This window comes from Camelina sativa, chromosome 7, assembly GCF_000633955.1.
Source record: "Camelina sativa cultivar DH55 chromosome 7, Cs, whole genome shotgun sequence".
Taxonomy (NCBI): domain Eukaryota; kingdom Viridiplantae; phylum Streptophyta; class Magnoliopsida; order Brassicales; family Brassicaceae; genus Camelina; species Camelina sativa.
The window spans coordinates 23404433-23420045 of NC_025691.1; the positions used below are offsets into that span (position 1 = coordinate 23404433).

Here is a 15613-nt window from a genome sequence, read left to right on the forward strand (position 1 = left end):
AAAACGAATTCTCTATCAAACTGAAACGATAGTACACAAATCAAACTCAATTCCTTCAGAAAGATGTTTCATTTAGACGCAGAAGGTTGTGCAGCAAGGGAAGCAAGATAGCCATTTGGGTTTGTGATTAGTGGCACGATCAGCTTCTGCTTTGGAAGCTACTGATTTAGGAGCTTCCTCTTTCTTAAATCCTTCATCTCCACCACCCGCCTCATTTGAAATCTTTGGTGTCTCTGGCAGGGAAGGCTTCCTCTGCTTATTTTGAGGCGTGGAACCTTGTAGCCCGCCCTTGTCTGCATTCCCCAGTCTACGCAATGAGCAACCAAAAAAAGTGAGAAAAAAAACACATTTCTATTTGGAGACATGAAAGATTGAAACAGAGATAGAAAACAGATGATCGTAACAATTCTTACACTGGAAAAGCAAAAGACTTGAGGCTGAAATCTTCAGAGCGACGAGAAACCGAACGATCCAGTTTATTCGTTTTGTTGTTGTCTTTGTTAGCAGCTTCATTAGCCATGATAACCTCTCGTATACTTGCTGCAGCTTTTTGTTCGTCTTCTTTACTTGCGCGGTAAGCTTTGTCTGTTTCAGCTGCTTTTTTGCCTATATCGACCGGAGTTTTGGCCTCAGCCACCACTCCTCCTCCTCCCCCGGCTCCTCCTTTGTTTGAGTTTTGGGGAGGGGATGGTGAAGGGGAAGGCAAAGGAGGAGTAATTGGTGAAGGAGGCTGAGGAAACGTGAGCTCGCCCGATTTGAAATAATCTCCTCCGGTGAAGCTATTGTTACCCATATGAATGCTGAAAAGGGATTCATTGGACATAGTGCTCCATTCAACTGGAGCTGTAGAGGTTGTTCTTGCGAAGACATGTGAAGGGATCCTGTAAGCAGGTGTAGTAGGGCTCGAGGTCGTTGTCGTTGTTGTTGTTGTTGTTGTGTTGTCTGTAGATCTCTCCATGACTTGTATCGGAGGAGATTGATGTACGTTGATGTTGTTGTTTAGATTCTGATCAGGTCTTGGTTCGGCTTCTATGGAAGAACAAGACGAGGAAGAAGAAGAAGATAGTCGTGAGATTGGATCTTCTGTCTCAGGTTTAGATGCTACGTTTTGGTTCGTGGGGTTAAAAAAACTTTGTTCTTGAGATTCCATGATTTTCAAAAAAACGTAAGAATTTGTTTCTTGGGTTTTAACTATTTCTTGCCAATTTGTTTTCAATCTGCAACGTAATAAGAGAAAGACAAAGAATTAACTATGGATTTCATGCATCTAAAGAAAAGAAAAGAAAAAACATTAATGATATTTTACGAAGAGGTTTAATCAGCCTTACGTTTCAGAAGATGACGATGAACACAAGCATGCAACACAAGAGATTTAATTTTAGAAAATTTCACAAGATGACAATGAAGACGATGAACACAAGCAACACAAGAGATTTAATTTTAGAAAATTACAGAAGATGTTTTTTTTTGTGGGTTTTGGAATTTGGAGATTGAGGGTTTAAAGGGACTTGCACGCGTCAAGGAGTTTTTTTTATTTTTTTGCTTACTGATAATAATAAACTATTTTTCGCCATTTGCTAAGTAAAGAGATAAAAAAGATTTGATCATTTTAATCCGGTTTCCGGTTTAAACTCAATTTGATTGGTTTAGAATAAAACTCAAATCAGCGGGTGAATCCGAACCAACGGTCGAGATGGAAGACAAATAAATCAACGGACAGGATAAGCGAAACGCTTTACCATAAGCCTCTCTGGTACACATTGGTTTCAGGGTTTTCACTACTGGCGAGAATTGAAAGACGCTTCCAGAGAGATCATCTCCGTTAAACCCTAGAGAGTGAGTTACTGTCTCTCGTCGATTCTTCTAATTTTATGGATGGATTCGATTTTTTATTTGTTTATTCTGATGTGTCATTCGTTGATCTGAAGTTAGATTGTTTTCTCTTTGTTGATATTTTTGTTTACGATTCTCGTCTGCAAGCTTGATTTCGGGTTTAGATGTGTTTATTGATGTTTCGTTTCATGGTTCTGACTACTGAATGAAGCGATTTATGAGGTTTAGTTGAGTTGACCTTTGTATGATTTTGTTAATCTTTTTGTGAAATTCTCACCTTCGAACTGATGTTTGTTGCTGGAATTAGAAATTTTGTAATCTGATATTGTGTCTCATACGTATAGCAAAACAAGAGAACAGATCATTTTTAAGTATTTTTCTTGTATTGTGCATGATTAATTCTGTGAAAAAAGTCCTTTTTCTTACTTTTATTGACGATTGAATTGATGAGTCTCACGTATTTATTCATGAGTTTTATCTTATGATTCTGGATTTCGGGAAATGCTATCTATATTTTGGTATGTCTTTAATTTGTCTAACCATTTAGTGAATGCTCTTTCATTTGCTTCCACTTCCAGAATACGTGTTTACTCAACATGGCTTTCTTAAGTAAAGTTGGAAGGATATTTAGTCAGACCAGCTCTCGTGTCACTGCCTCTAGCTCAATGCTACAGACCATCCGTTGCATGTCTTCGTCGAAAGTCTTTGTTGGAGGTGATTACATCTCTATTTCCGTTGTGTGAGAGAGTACTTTTTTTTTTTGGTTCTATTTCTCTCTGCTTGTTTGTCTCAAAATTGTCTATGTTGCTTCAGGTATCTCCTACAGCACTGATGAGTTTGGCTTACGNATTGTCTATGGTTCTTCAGGTATCTCCTACAGCACTGATGAATTTGGCTTAAGAGAAGCTTTTAGCAAATATGGAGAAGTTGTTGATGGTAAGATAGCTATTTTCTTTTATGTTATTGCAAAACTCTAGCCATTTAAGTTTTAACTCCTACTTGCTTCTGAATAATTTTGATCGTTTTACTCTTGGCAACTGACTAAGTTTTATTAATTGCAGCGAAAATTATTGTGGACCGTGAAACTGGCAGATCAAGGGGCTTTGCTTTCGTAACATTTACTTCAAGCGAGGAGGCTAGTAATGCCATGCAATTGGATGGACAGGTAACAAACAAATGTTGCAGCGTCTTTTGATACTCAAGTGTCGTGTGACTTATTCATTTGTCATTTCTTTTCCTTTTCTGGCTCAGTGTCTTCTTCTGTAAGCTCTACCATGTTCAAAAATCGGTTGTGCCCTGACGTGTCATGTGTCTAGAACACTTTGTCCTTTCAAAACGTTGACAACATAGATAGGGTAGGTGTCATCATCTAGCTAGAAATACCATTCATCGGTTAAGCAGTGACTTGCTCTTTCTTAATGAAGAGCTGACTGTGGAGCAGTATATCATTCTATTTGTGGATTGTATATTTCGCTACAAAAGAAAAAAAGCTTTGTATTGAGGTTGTGTCTAGACTCTAGATGATTCAGAAAACGGTGAAACTGTACCTTCTTTGTTTAGCATTGTCAATTGGTCATTTTTTGTTTTTATGTTTTGGCTTGCATACAGGACCTTCATGGTCGAAGAATTAGGGTGAATTACGCAACTGAAAGAGGAAGTGGGTTTGGAGGAAGGGGATTCGGTGGTCCTGGTGGTGGTTACGGAGGCAATGCCGGTGGCTACGGGGGAGGTTCTGGTTATGGAGGTAATGCTGGTGGTTACGGAGGGAACCCTTCTTATGGTGGAAACGCTGGTGGTTATGGAGGTAACTCTCCTTATGGTGGCAATGCCGTTGGTGGTGGTTATGGAAGCAATTTTGGCAGTGGGGGTGGATATGGAGGTGTTGCAGGTGGTGTTGGTGGAAGTGACAACTTTACCCAAGGCAGCTCCACTAATGCTGGCTTTGATGAAAAGTTTGGCAGCAACCAACCATTAGGCAACGATACAGATCATCAGCTTGAAAGCGGTATTGGTGGCGATGAACAATTTGGTGGCAGTGACAATCAATTTGGTGATGCAGAGAACGGTAAAACAGAGAATGGTCAAGATGGGTTTGATCATACTGACGATGGTGATGTTGCAAAGAGAGCCTAGTCTTACAATGTTGAGCCTTCCTACGTTTGCGTCAGTTCTGAAACTTTTTGTTTATCGGGTTCAGTCATGTTCTTAAACTAATGGAAGTTTCTTAATATCTACTTTTGACGTTTGTGGTTGTTTTATCATGTAGGAAACCTCTATTGTTGGTCGCGTTTTGTTTTCTTGTTTTCTCACATTTTGAGGCCAAATAATAAAAACTGTAGTAACTTATATAACAATTGAAGATCTTCTACTAAAAGAGTACTAATTCAATGATTTAACAAGATTCTTAAAATTGAAGACAATCCAATCTACACTGGTTTGCAACTAGAAAAATCTAAGAAGAGTGTATAACACCGGAAAACTCGACGCCGATTTCGTTTACGGCTCTCGTTGGTTATTTATGTTGTTAATTTCTTGGAGAAGAGTTATGAACAGATGAAATTACAATTTTACCCATAAGATGTTTTCTGAAAATATTAAAAATTATTATTTTTCTAAATGTTTTCAGTAAATCGTTGCGGTTCACAAATTGGTATTCGTCGCCGGTCACGGCGAATTTGCGAGAAGCGCAACTGTGCTTTCATTAAAACCTCATAAACCCTAACAAACAACTCTTGGAAGGTTCGAGAAGGTTCAGTAAACGGAAATGGCGAAGAAGAGCTCCAATTCGAGCCATGAGCAACCTCCTCTGAATTATCGTAAGAGCGTCGAAATCAAAGCCACGCCGGATCAATTTTTCGGTAATCGACGAGTCTCTCTTCTTCGCCTTCATCGTTCTCTTTGGTTTGTTGATGCGGAAATCGTTGTAGATTTGATTGATGATCATGATTACGCTGAAACGATGAGTTTTCTTTTAGCGGAAACGTTGAGATTTCGTCTGGTGATTGTGGTGACAAACACCTGGATCATGTTCAGTGGCAGTGATTTTTCAATTTCGTCGGAATCCAATAGTTGCAAGTCTGGTCAATTAGTTTAACTTTCAACACATTGAATCATTGATGTAGTTTGGAGAGAGTTCTTATGGGGAGGTTTAGCTGGAGCTTTTGGAGAAGGGATGATGCATCCTGTGGATACTCTCAAAACCAGACTTCAGAGTCAGATTATCATGAATGCAACTCAGGTATTAATAACTGGATATCACTTTCAATGGCCTTTTGGGAGTGTACCATCTCTCTAATCGTGTTTAGTTGTTGATTTCAGAGGCAAAAGAGCATTCCGCAAATGCTCCGGACTGTCTGGGTTGGTGATGGATTGAAAGGTATTTCATCCATACGCTTTTACTTCATCTTCTTTCAACTTTCAAGTATGGCTGTATTGTGTATTCCATTCTCTTTGTAAAATGTGAAATGTATTCCTCTTTTCTCTTCTTGAGGCATGCCTATGTGTGATTCATTCTCCTACTTATCATCGTTCTAAGCAACACACAGTCTTTGCTGTACATGTTTGTGCTGCAAACTTGGAACAGAAAACTATCTATGGTCCGTATTCTTTGTTTAAATATATTGCTACTGACCTTATCTCAGGCTTTTATAGGGGCATTGCTCCTGGAGTCACTGGATCTCTTGCCACTGGAGCAACCTACTTTGGTTTTATTGAGTCCACAAAGAAATGGATCGAAGAGTCTCATCCCAGCTTAGCAGGGCACTGGGCGCATTTTATAGCAGGAGCTGTTGGTATGTTATCTAACTGTCTCTCTCACAGTCATCTTATCATTGAAATAATTGTAAAGATAGGAGGGAAACATATGTCCATTTAATTGCAAATTGACTTAGAATGCCAAGCATGCAGCAGAAATGAAACTTGATATCACCTGGCTGAAGAATCATATATCAGACATGTGATGATTCTACCTTACGGATATGGTGGGTCATTAATAGATAATATCCAGGTTTTCACCAAACCACACAAGATCAAGGTTGCAAGAATTGCTGATTGCTTACTTGAGAATATGTAGAACTGCAATTTTTATTACTCTATCATGAGACGTCATTGACTGGCCTTGTTGTGATATCATCATGAAAAATTGTGGCTGTAGGTTTTTCATACCCTTCATGCGGGGATTCCCAAAAAGATTGAAAATGAAAGTAAACCTAGATTTATCTGAAGTTATAAAGCTTCTGATTCCTTTGTATTCTTCTGCCTCTTCCCGTGTTTCAGGTGACACACTTGGTTCGTTCGTATATGTTCCTTGTGAAGTCATAAAGCAGCGGATGCAAATTCAGGGAACGAGTAGCTCCTGGAGCTCTTTTATTTCGAGAAACAGTGTTCCGGTGAAACCAAGAGGTGACATGTATGGTTATTATACTGGTATGTTCCAAGCTGGATGCTCAATATGGAAAGAGCAAGGGCCTAAAGGACTGTATGCTGGGTATGTTATTTTTGTTCAGGCTATTATGATACAAATTGGATACATCACTCTAATTGTTGCAATCGTGTCAAGAGACTCATGTAATAATTATATTTCCTTTCTCTGCTGGCAGATATTGGTCTACACTAGCGAGGGATGTGCCTTTTGCTGGTTTTATGGTATGACTCCAGTGAAAGTGTTACCTCCATTCATCTTAGGGTCCTTGTCCTCATGTTCGTTCTGTTTTCACTCTCAGGTAGTGTTCTATGAAGCATTAAAGGATCTAACGGATCAGGGAAAGAAAAAGTTTCCACAGTATGGAGTCAACAGTTCGATAGAAGGTCTCGTATTGGGAGGATTAGCTGGTGGTACGTTAGAATGAGATCAGCTATAAAAGAATCCGTTTCAAATAGCTCATCCAACATAGTGACTCATGTTTAATTAATGTTTCTCCAGGACTAAGCGCGTATCTGACAACTCCACTCGATGTTGTAAAAACAAGACTGCAAGTGCAAGGATCAACGATCAAGTATGTCTCATCTTCTTACAGATACCAATGATCATCTAAATAGCATCCCAATAAAATTGAAGAACTTGTTTTGATTTAACCTTGTAATCTCATTGAATTGTAGGTACAAGGGATGGCTGGATGCAGTTGGGCAGATATGGAGGAAGGAAGGTCCAGAGGGTTTTTTCCGGGGAAGTGTCCCAAGGGTCATGTGGTATATTCCAGCCTCAGCACTCACCTTCATGGCCGTTGAATTCCTTAGAGATAATTTCAGAGAGAAAGGTAACAAGAATAACAACGTCGTCTCAAATTTGAGCATAGAGAGGAAAACATCTTCTACTTCTTCAGTACGTGAGGTTGGTGAGAATTAGTGAGATTCTTGTCTCCAAGTATAAAGAAAGAGCGAGGAGCATTCACAAACTTGTCTGTAAATGGCTTCAATGTTTTGTTTGCTCTTCTAAGATACTACTGTTAACAACACAACAATCTGATCTTTTCTTTAATAAGATACTTTTCTTTAGTTTCCGTTTATATTAAAGCCCTGAAGATAAAAGAATGAAATTAATTATAAGACTAAAGACAAAATAGTCTAAACCCTAAAAAGAAACAAGGAGATGGCGTCTTCGTCGTCTCGCTCGGAGAAACGATGTCACTACGAGGTTCTCGGAATCAGCAAGGAATCGTCGCCGGACGAGATTCGATCCGCTTATCGTCGTTTAGCTCTACAGCGTCATCCCGACAAGCTTATGAAAGCCGGTGGATTATCAGAGGCTGAAGCCACCGCCCAGTTCCAAGAGCTCGTTCACGCTTACGAGGTTCTATCCGATCCCAAGGAGCGAGCCTGGTATGATTCTCACCGATCTCAGATTCTATTCGCCGACCATGGCTCAGCCGGTGGCTCGAAATCAGGTGGAATGCCTGGCGGCTCTGTTCCGGATCTATTCGCTTTCTTCTCTACCACTGTGTATTCCGGGTATTCAGATACAGGGAAAGGATTCTACAAGGTGTTCTACGATGTGTTTAACAGTGTTTACCTAAACGAGATTAAGTTCGCGAGGACGTTAGGTTTGAGGATGGATTCTGTGAGGGAAGCTCCGATTATGGGGAATCTAGAGAGTCCTTACGCTCAGGTGACGGCGTTTTATAATTACTGGTTAGGTTTTTGCACTGTTATGGATTTCTGCTGGGTTGATCAGTATGATGTCGTGGCTGGACCTAACCGGAAATCGAGAAGATTGATGGAGGAGGAGAACAAGAAGCTGAGGAAGAAAGCTAAAAGAGAGTATAATGATACCGTGAGAGGTTTGGCAGAGTTTGTGAAGAAGAGGGACAAGAGAGTGATTGACATGATGGTGAAGAAGAAGGAGGAAGAGAGGGAGAGGAAGAAGAAGATGGAGAAGGAGAGATTGGAGAGAGCTATGAACTATGAGGAGCCTGATTGGGCTAAGGCTCACGAGGGAGAGGAGGAAGGGGCAGGGTTCAATGTGTTGGAAGAGGATGATGATGATGCAGAGAGGAAGAATGAGCAGCTTTATTGCATTGTTTGTAGCAAGAAGTTCAAAAGTGAGAAGCAGTGGAAAAACCATGAACAGTCGAAGAAGCACAAAGAGAAAGTGGCGGAGTTGAGAGAGTCACTCACTGATTATGAAGAGGAAACAGAGGAGGAAGAGATTGATGAGACATTGGACCCACCTGAAAGTGTAGACCAGCTGCATGAGAAGTTTCAGGAGGGGTTTAATATTGACGGTGAAGATGAAGATGTTAAGGAGGAAGTATCAGGTGAGGCTGATGAAACTGATGATGAGTATTTTGGGGCAGAGGAGGATATGAAAGGATCTAGTGAAAGTGAGGATGAGGATGTCGATGACGAGATGAGTCTACTCAAGAAAATGGTATCTGGGCAGAAAAATAAGCGAAAGAATTCTGTATCAATGGAAGAAGATGAAGTTGAAGTCGAGATTGAGAGGGACACAGCAGATTTCAGCGAATTTGATAACCAGAAAAGCACAGGTAGGAATAAAGAAGCCAAGGAGGAGAGAAGCAAACATGATGCTGGAAAAGAAATGGCAGATGATACCATCAAAGTACAGATACCTGAAGATGACGATGATCCAGACGAAAATGTGAATGCAACGGACTCAGCTTCCAGAGCCTTTGAGGATTCTCAGAAGGATGAGGCAGATTCAATGCAGTATGATAACAGGAAGAGCACAGGCCGGAGGCGAAGAAGCAAGAAGGGTAAGGATAAGAATAACCTTGGCGGATCAACGGAAAAGAGCAGTGAAGCTGATGATAATACTCCATATGTAAATCGAGACATGGAGACGCAGGATTACAAGAAGGTTCCCAGATCAAAGAAATCCACCAGAGGAATGAAAAGCAAGGTAAAATCTTCCTCCCCCTTGTAGCATCACTACATCACATATTTGGTGTGATAATTCTTGGAACTCATATATATTAAAATGCAGGGCACCACGAAGAAAAACAGTAATAATGAATGCGATAGATGTGGGGAGGAGTTTGAGTCGAGGTTGGTTCATTAGATATTTTTTCTTTCTGTCATTTCTCTTATTCTCCAGCAGTATGTTGTATCATGCAAATGTCGACTCACCATTTATATCTACGATGGGCAGAACAAAACTACACAAGCATTTGGCTGATAGCGGTCATGCAACAGTGAAATCCCGATGATCTATTGCTCATTTTATAGTACATCTAAGGATTATGAAGAGAAGAACCAAAGATTGGCTGGAGAATTGCATTCTTTGATTAAATTTATACATGGACACAATGAACAAGGGGGATAGAGAGCAAATAAGCTACGTTTTGACATTGTTGTAGGGCAAACGAATTGATGACCAAACTATGTGTACCAACTGCTTGTATGTTTGAAAGCAATGATTTTGCAGAGAAGAATTCTATTATAAAGCTTGGCTAGAAGAGAATTGCATCTTCTTTGATAAGTAAACAACAGTATTAACTATATATCAGATTTAAGATTGTGAAATCAAGACCCTGGTTTTCTGTCAAATCCATGTTTAGCATCTTGAAACTGCTCTCGTACGCCTCATTGTTCTCAAAGAAATTGACTCGTGGGGTGGGTAAAAAGATTTTATTTTTTATGGGTAAGCAGAGATTAAAGAGAATAAATTCATGCTTAATTTCCAGAGTTTGAATACAACGTGGAGGACAAAAAAGCATTCATCAAGTCTCACTAAAAGCACATGATCTTGTCGACAACTTTCAAAAACTCTGCAAAACACCAAACGTACAATCCTGCAGATATAAGAACACAGGCTACACATGACTTTAAAGCTGAGAGCACCAGTCCCTAGCATTCTGGAACATCTTCAACCATGGACTCGGCCCAGCTTTCTCAACGTCCCAGCTTGTTGGGTACCATGGAAACTGCCACATCAAGAAACAACGTTCAGGATGAGGCATCATCGCCAAATGTCTCCCATCAGGAGAACATATAGCTGCTATCCCTAAGGGTGACCCATTGAGGTTAAAAGGGTAAGCTTCGGTCATGTTCCCATCATCATCACAGTATCTCAATGGCGCCAGATCTGAGTGAAGCATATGGTCCAAGACTCCTTCGTCCGGGAAATAAGCCCGTCCTTCTCCATGAGCCGCCCAAACTCCTAAAGTACTTCCCTCCATTCCTTTTAGCATTATCGATGGCGAGTCCTTTATGGTCACGCTTGTGAACCTGCACTCAAACCTTCCTGATTCGTTGTGAACAAACCTTGGCTGCGAGGTATCAAGTGACCCGCCAAGTTGAGGACCTGGAACCCATCCTAACAGAGCCATCAACTGACATCCATTACAGATTCCAAGACTGAACGTATCTGGTCTTTTGTAGAACTCCTGAAATTGACTCAACACAGGCTCGTTGAACCTTATTGAAGCAGCCCATCCTTTGGCTGAGTCGAGAACATCCGCATAACTGAACCCTCCGACAAACACAATACCGCGGAACTGATCAAGGGTGATATCTCCGGCTAGAAGATCAGACACTGTCACATCCCAAGGTTCAAAACCAGCAGCATAAAATGCAGCCGACATTTCTCTGTCTCCATTACTGCCTTCCTCTCGGATCACAGCTACTTTTGGCTTAACATCTGAGTGCATATACAATAAACAAAACATTTTCATCAGGAAAAGTAATCTCTATAAATGATTAAAGAAAAAAAAAAGAAAAATCTCATTGAGAGTGATCATACCCTGAGACATATAGTTACTGTTGGTCGAGGAAGGAGTAAATGAGAGTTTCCAATTAGGCTCATGCCTAGACTTCAAACCTTCTTTCTCCATCTCTACACAAGATGCCAATCGTTGCAGCTTTTCCAACTGGAAACTGGTGTCTTCCCACATGTCTCTGAGGAATGAAGTTTTCTCACTCAAATGAGTAATCCCATCCACTTTTACCTCTATCAACGGCGAATCAGTGACGTTTCCAATGATCTCAGCAGTAACATTGAAACCACGGAGTTTTTCCATCACAGCATCTAGGTTTTTCTTACTAACCTCCATCACGAGACCAAGTTCTTCAGAAAACAAAGTCTCAAAAAGGCTAATTCCATTCGAAGCCAAGTCGACATTTATACCTTTGTTTCCAGCAAAGGCCATTTCCAAAGCTGCTACTACTAGTCCACCATCACTGATGTCGTGTCCAGCAGATACCAAGTTTTCAGCAATGAGAGCTTGAATGCCCTCGAAAACGTTTTTCAGATATGGAACATCATCAAGATCAGGACAGTCGTTTCCAATCTGACCGAAGACCTGAGCCAGTGCAGATCCACCTAATCTCCGCTTTCCCTTTGCCAAATCAACATGCAAGAGAATACCATTATCATCTCCTAGCTTTAGATCCGGAGTCACTGTCTTTGTTATGTCTGGACAGGTAACATAGGCACTAATCACAAGGTTTCCTGGAGCTTTAACAACCTCACCATCCGCATGAGCTGCCATTGAAAGACTGTCTTTTCCACCATCAATTGCAATACCAAGTTCGATCATCGCTTCTGATAGAGCAATCGCAGCATCATACATCGCTGATCCTTCTCCTTCAAGCTTGGCAGCATACATCCAGTTACCACTGGCTTTAACATCATAAAGTGAAGTGACTTGTGCCCAAACCAGATTTGTCAAAGCCTCTCCAACAGCTAGTCTAGCCATGGCTTTAGGATCAAGCAAACCTTTGATGGGTTGCTCGCCAATGGCACATGCACCACCTGTTAGATCTGTGAATGTCTGTGCAATAACTGCAACATCAGCAAGAGTGATCTGCAATGGTCCAACTGTTTGCTGCTGTGCAACAAGACCTGTCACACATCTATCCACTTTAGTTGTCAAGAACCGCTTCGAAGAAACTGATGGTAATCGCAGAACCCTTTTCAAAGAATCCATCAATGTAATCCCAGGAGCAATATCAAGTGGCTCCCGTGCATAAGCAATGCGGTTGAACTCAAACGTCTTCTTAGGCATATCACCAAGAACCTTCTCAAGTTCAAGATCCACAGCAGGTGGAGGTGGAGGTAGCCCTTCTTTACTACACTTCGCTGCAGCTGTGCTGTCAATTAAAGTACAGCGACCTCCCCCATTAATTGTTCCAATCACAGCCATCGAAAGCCTTTCCCTCTTACATATCGATTGCAAAATCTCACGGCTCTCAGCTTTCACCAAGATCGCATCTTGCTCTTGATATTCTGCTCCCCAGATCTCCAACACTGACATAGTATGATCACCAACAACAACTGCTCTTATGTCAATCTCTGCACCCTGTGGATAAATAATTTCTTTGACAACATTGCAGTTTCCACCAGCACCTTGATCATGAATGCTGATAATGGGATTCTTCTCACCCATCTCAATACAAGCACGGACAACACGGTACAACTTCTGAGACATCTCAGCATCTCCACGTTGCACAGCATTGAAATCAAGTTCTGCATCATTCTGACCACTAACCATACTTGAAGCTGCTCCTCCTCCCATGCCAATACGGTAAGCAGGTCCACCAATCTTAACAACAAGCATCCCAACCTCTGGCTCCCCTTTAGTTATATGAGTATGATCAATCTGTCCAATCCCTGCACTGAACATAATAGGCTTCAACCATTCTCGTCTATCCCCACTTGGTAGTCTCATTCCAAATGTCCTGGTATACCCCTGAATCATCGGCTCTCCGAATTTGTTCCCATAGTCAGATGCACCATTACTAGCGTCGATGAGTATCTGTAGAGGTGAGGCTAGGTTCAATGGGTATTGGAAAGACGAGTCTTCCCATGGAGCATAAGATCCCTCCATGTTAAGGTTACCAACACAGTAGCCAGAAGTTGATGCAACCACAAAAGAACCTCTTCCTGTTGCATGGGTATCCCTGATTCGACCTCCAGCACCTGTCTCAGCACCAGGATAAGGAGCCACAGCACAAGGGAAATTATGGGTCTCAGCAGTAAACAATATGTCGAGATCACGTGCACTGACATCAAGTAGGCACACTGAACCAGGCAGTAGAGGCCGTAGTTGGTTCACCAGAAAGCCTCTAATAGCACTAGAGTTATCCTTAAACCCAATCACAGAATTATTTCGATTTGCCTGCAAAATTCCAAAACAAAAGAGAAGAGTGAATTAATTTGAACCAAATTTTCAAACTAAAGAACATAAAGAGAAATTTTAACTGAAGTCCTATATTGTTACCTCCCAAGTGCTCTTTACAATCTGCATAAGAGACTTATCCATTGGCTTTCCATCAATAACCATGTTCCCAGCAAAGAACCAGTGCCGACTGTGCTCGCTGTTTGATTGAGCGATATCAAATAGCTCCACATTGGTAGGATCACGCTGGATGTCCTCTCTGAAAAGTCTAGTATAATACTGTAAATCTTGCTCATCAAAGGCTAAACCCATCTCCTGGTTGATTTCTTCCAGCGCCTTCCGACCCTTCTCCATCACAGGCACAAGCTTCACTTCCTCTGGAACTACATTTGTCTCAAATGAAACCAGCTTTTGAGAGTACACACACTCGGTCATCCTGTCATGTACCATTGCAGAAAATTCCATTATTTGATTTTCCAACAGTGGCTCCTTGCTGAACAAGAGGTACCTCCTCGACCTTTCCAAGCGAGTCACCTCGTTTAACCCACATGCTCTACATATTGAAACTGCATTGGTGGACCACGCTGTTGTAAAAGACAATCTAGGACCAACTTCAACAATTACAGCATGGAGTCCTTCCTGCTTCTTCCTCTCAAGAAAACTATCAGCACCTGAAATTGAACACAATCATCAATAACAGAGAACCCCCAAAGAATTATGTAATCAAAGAGAAAAAAAGTAGCATGAGAAGCAAAAGTACCTAAATTTTCTGGCTCAAATGTTTCTTGAAGAATCCACTTAAGAACCGAGACCTTTTCATCTTTCAACTCCGATTCAAGGCCAATATTGAAACATTGTTCTGTAGTCAAACTGACAATCTGGTTGGAGATTTTGGTTTGAACCGCCTTGAGGAGTTGAGCATTTGCGCTTTCTTGAATCAAAGGCACACGATAGAAATGGATAACCTCAGCAGCAGGTTTCTCAACCAAACTCGGTAGCTCATCAGCAGAAACAAGAGAACCAGCAAAAACAGCTGCTTTAGGCTTATTAGGTTGAGCAGAACATCTCAAGCTAACAGCTTTTGCTCGATTCAGAGACAGCTGCGAAGTTCTCGTTCTAACAGAACCCCATAATTGACTGGTTGAGCTCCGCTGCAAAAGCATCGCTTGTCTATTCGAACCCTGCAAAAACCAATAACTTGTTAAAACGAAAACATTGAGGATGCCAAATCATATAAAGTTCCTACGAGATTAGAGTCCTAAGCTACTGCATTCACCTCCCTCCGTTTTACTTAACAACATCAACACAACTTAAAATTCTCGACATAGTACTGTTCGAAACCATCACTATCAATAATCAATCCACGATAAGTATAAGCAGTAGAACGAGGGTAATTAAGTTGATCAACCAACCAATGGATGCTACAAAACTTGGACCACTGAAAAGAAAAAGTAAAGAGAATATTTACGTTTAGGAACAGAGCCGCACGAGTTGCTTGGGAGGTATTCATCGCGAGAGAGATGGGCTGACTAACAAAAGAAAATGACAGAAAGGGTTTTAGGGTTTTTGCTCTGCTGCTGTCTTAACGGGACCGAAGCTCCGACTCCGAGAGAGTACGGCAGTCTACACACAGTTCTTGTCTGGTCTCCAAAGAATCTTAGGTTTGTTGGTATTTATTTTGTTTACAGGAGAACAAAATTCTGATTAATTTTTTTTTATAAGTTGCGCCCAATAAAGGTCCAATGGGCCGACATTACAACTCGGGTCCCCAATGTTTCTAGGAGGTACCTCTTGCTCATGTTTTTTCATTTTTTTTTCTTCTTTGTTTCCTTTTTTGACAATATTGTTGCTCATGTTTTTTGGTTATTCTGAGTGACTTTCGATTTTGGTTTTTGTTACTATAGCACATTCTAAGGATAATTCTGGGATTAAAAATGTTTGTAAGAGATGATAACTAAAAGGTTTAATCAGTGATTTGAAAAATTCCTCTAATAATAATTTTTTTCAAGTTGAAAGAAGTTTGAGTTACACACCCAATAGGCTACTGTTGGATGCTGATAATCGAAGAGAACAGTAAAAACCACCCCTTTAACAAACACTGACCCTAAGATTTGATTTCATGGGACTTAACCGATTATATATCCATAGAACAATTAAGAAATGAGACCATAAGATTCATATGTTTCAACTCAATATAAGGGGGG

General features: G+C 40.9%; 5 protein-coding genes across 5 annotated transcripts; 3 read left to right on the plus strand and 2 right to left on the minus strand.

Annotated features, from left to right (window-relative positions):
- Window positions 73–1164, minus strand: LOC104702147 (uncharacterized protein DDB_G0284459-like). Its single transcript, XM_010417971.1, has 2 exons — window positions 414–1164; window positions 73–307 (listed from the first exon to the last, which is right to left on the minus strand). The coding sequence occupies exons 1-2, from the start codon at window positions 1148–1150 to the stop codon at window positions 73–75; spliced, it is 972 nt and encodes a 323-aa protein (XP_010416273.1). The 5' UTR covers window positions 1151–1164.
- LOC104702148 (glycine-rich RNA-binding protein 5, mitochondrial) lies at window positions 1750–4187 on the plus strand. The gene is made up of 5 exons (XM_010417972.2): window positions 1750–1836; window positions 2412–2547; window positions 2701–2769; window positions 2895–2998; window positions 3442–4187. The coding sequence occupies exons 2-5, from the start codon at window positions 2430–2432 to the stop codon at window positions 3964–3966; spliced, it is 816 nt and encodes a 271-aa protein (XP_010416274.1). The 5' UTR covers window positions 1750–1836; window positions 2412–2429; the 3' UTR covers window positions 3967–4187.
- On the plus strand, window positions 4465–7326 carry LOC104702150 (mitochondrial substrate carrier family protein E-like). Its single transcript, XM_010417974.2, has 9 exons — window positions 4465–4691; window positions 4956–5071; window positions 5152–5209; window positions 5475–5624; window positions 6109–6319; window positions 6432–6477; window positions 6555–6666; window positions 6755–6827; window positions 6931–7326. The coding sequence occupies exons 1-9, from the start codon at window positions 4598–4600 to the stop codon at window positions 7175–7177; spliced, it is 1107 nt and encodes a 368-aa protein (XP_010416276.1). The 5' UTR covers window positions 4465–4597; the 3' UTR covers window positions 7178–7326.
- LOC104702149 (DNAJ protein JJJ1 homolog) lies at window positions 7323–9760 on the plus strand. Its single transcript, XM_010417973.1, has 3 exons — window positions 7323–9190; window positions 9275–9336; window positions 9440–9760. Exons 1-3 carry the CDS (start codon window positions 7421–7423, stop codon window positions 9495–9497), a joined length of 1890 nt encoding a protein of 629 aa, XP_010416275.1. The 5' UTR covers window positions 7323–7420; the 3' UTR covers window positions 9498–9760.
- On the minus strand, window positions 9941–15069 carry LOC104702152 (probable phosphoribosylformylglycinamidine synthase, chloroplastic/mitochondrial). Its single transcript, XM_010417975.1, has 5 exons — window positions 14878–15069; window positions 14170–14590; window positions 13512–14080; window positions 11033–13409; window positions 9941–10930 (listed from the first exon to the last, which is right to left on the minus strand). Exons 1-5 carry the CDS (start codon window positions 14917–14919, stop codon window positions 10116–10118), a joined length of 4224 nt encoding a protein of 1407 aa, XP_010416277.1. The 5' UTR covers window positions 14920–15069; the 3' UTR covers window positions 9941–10115.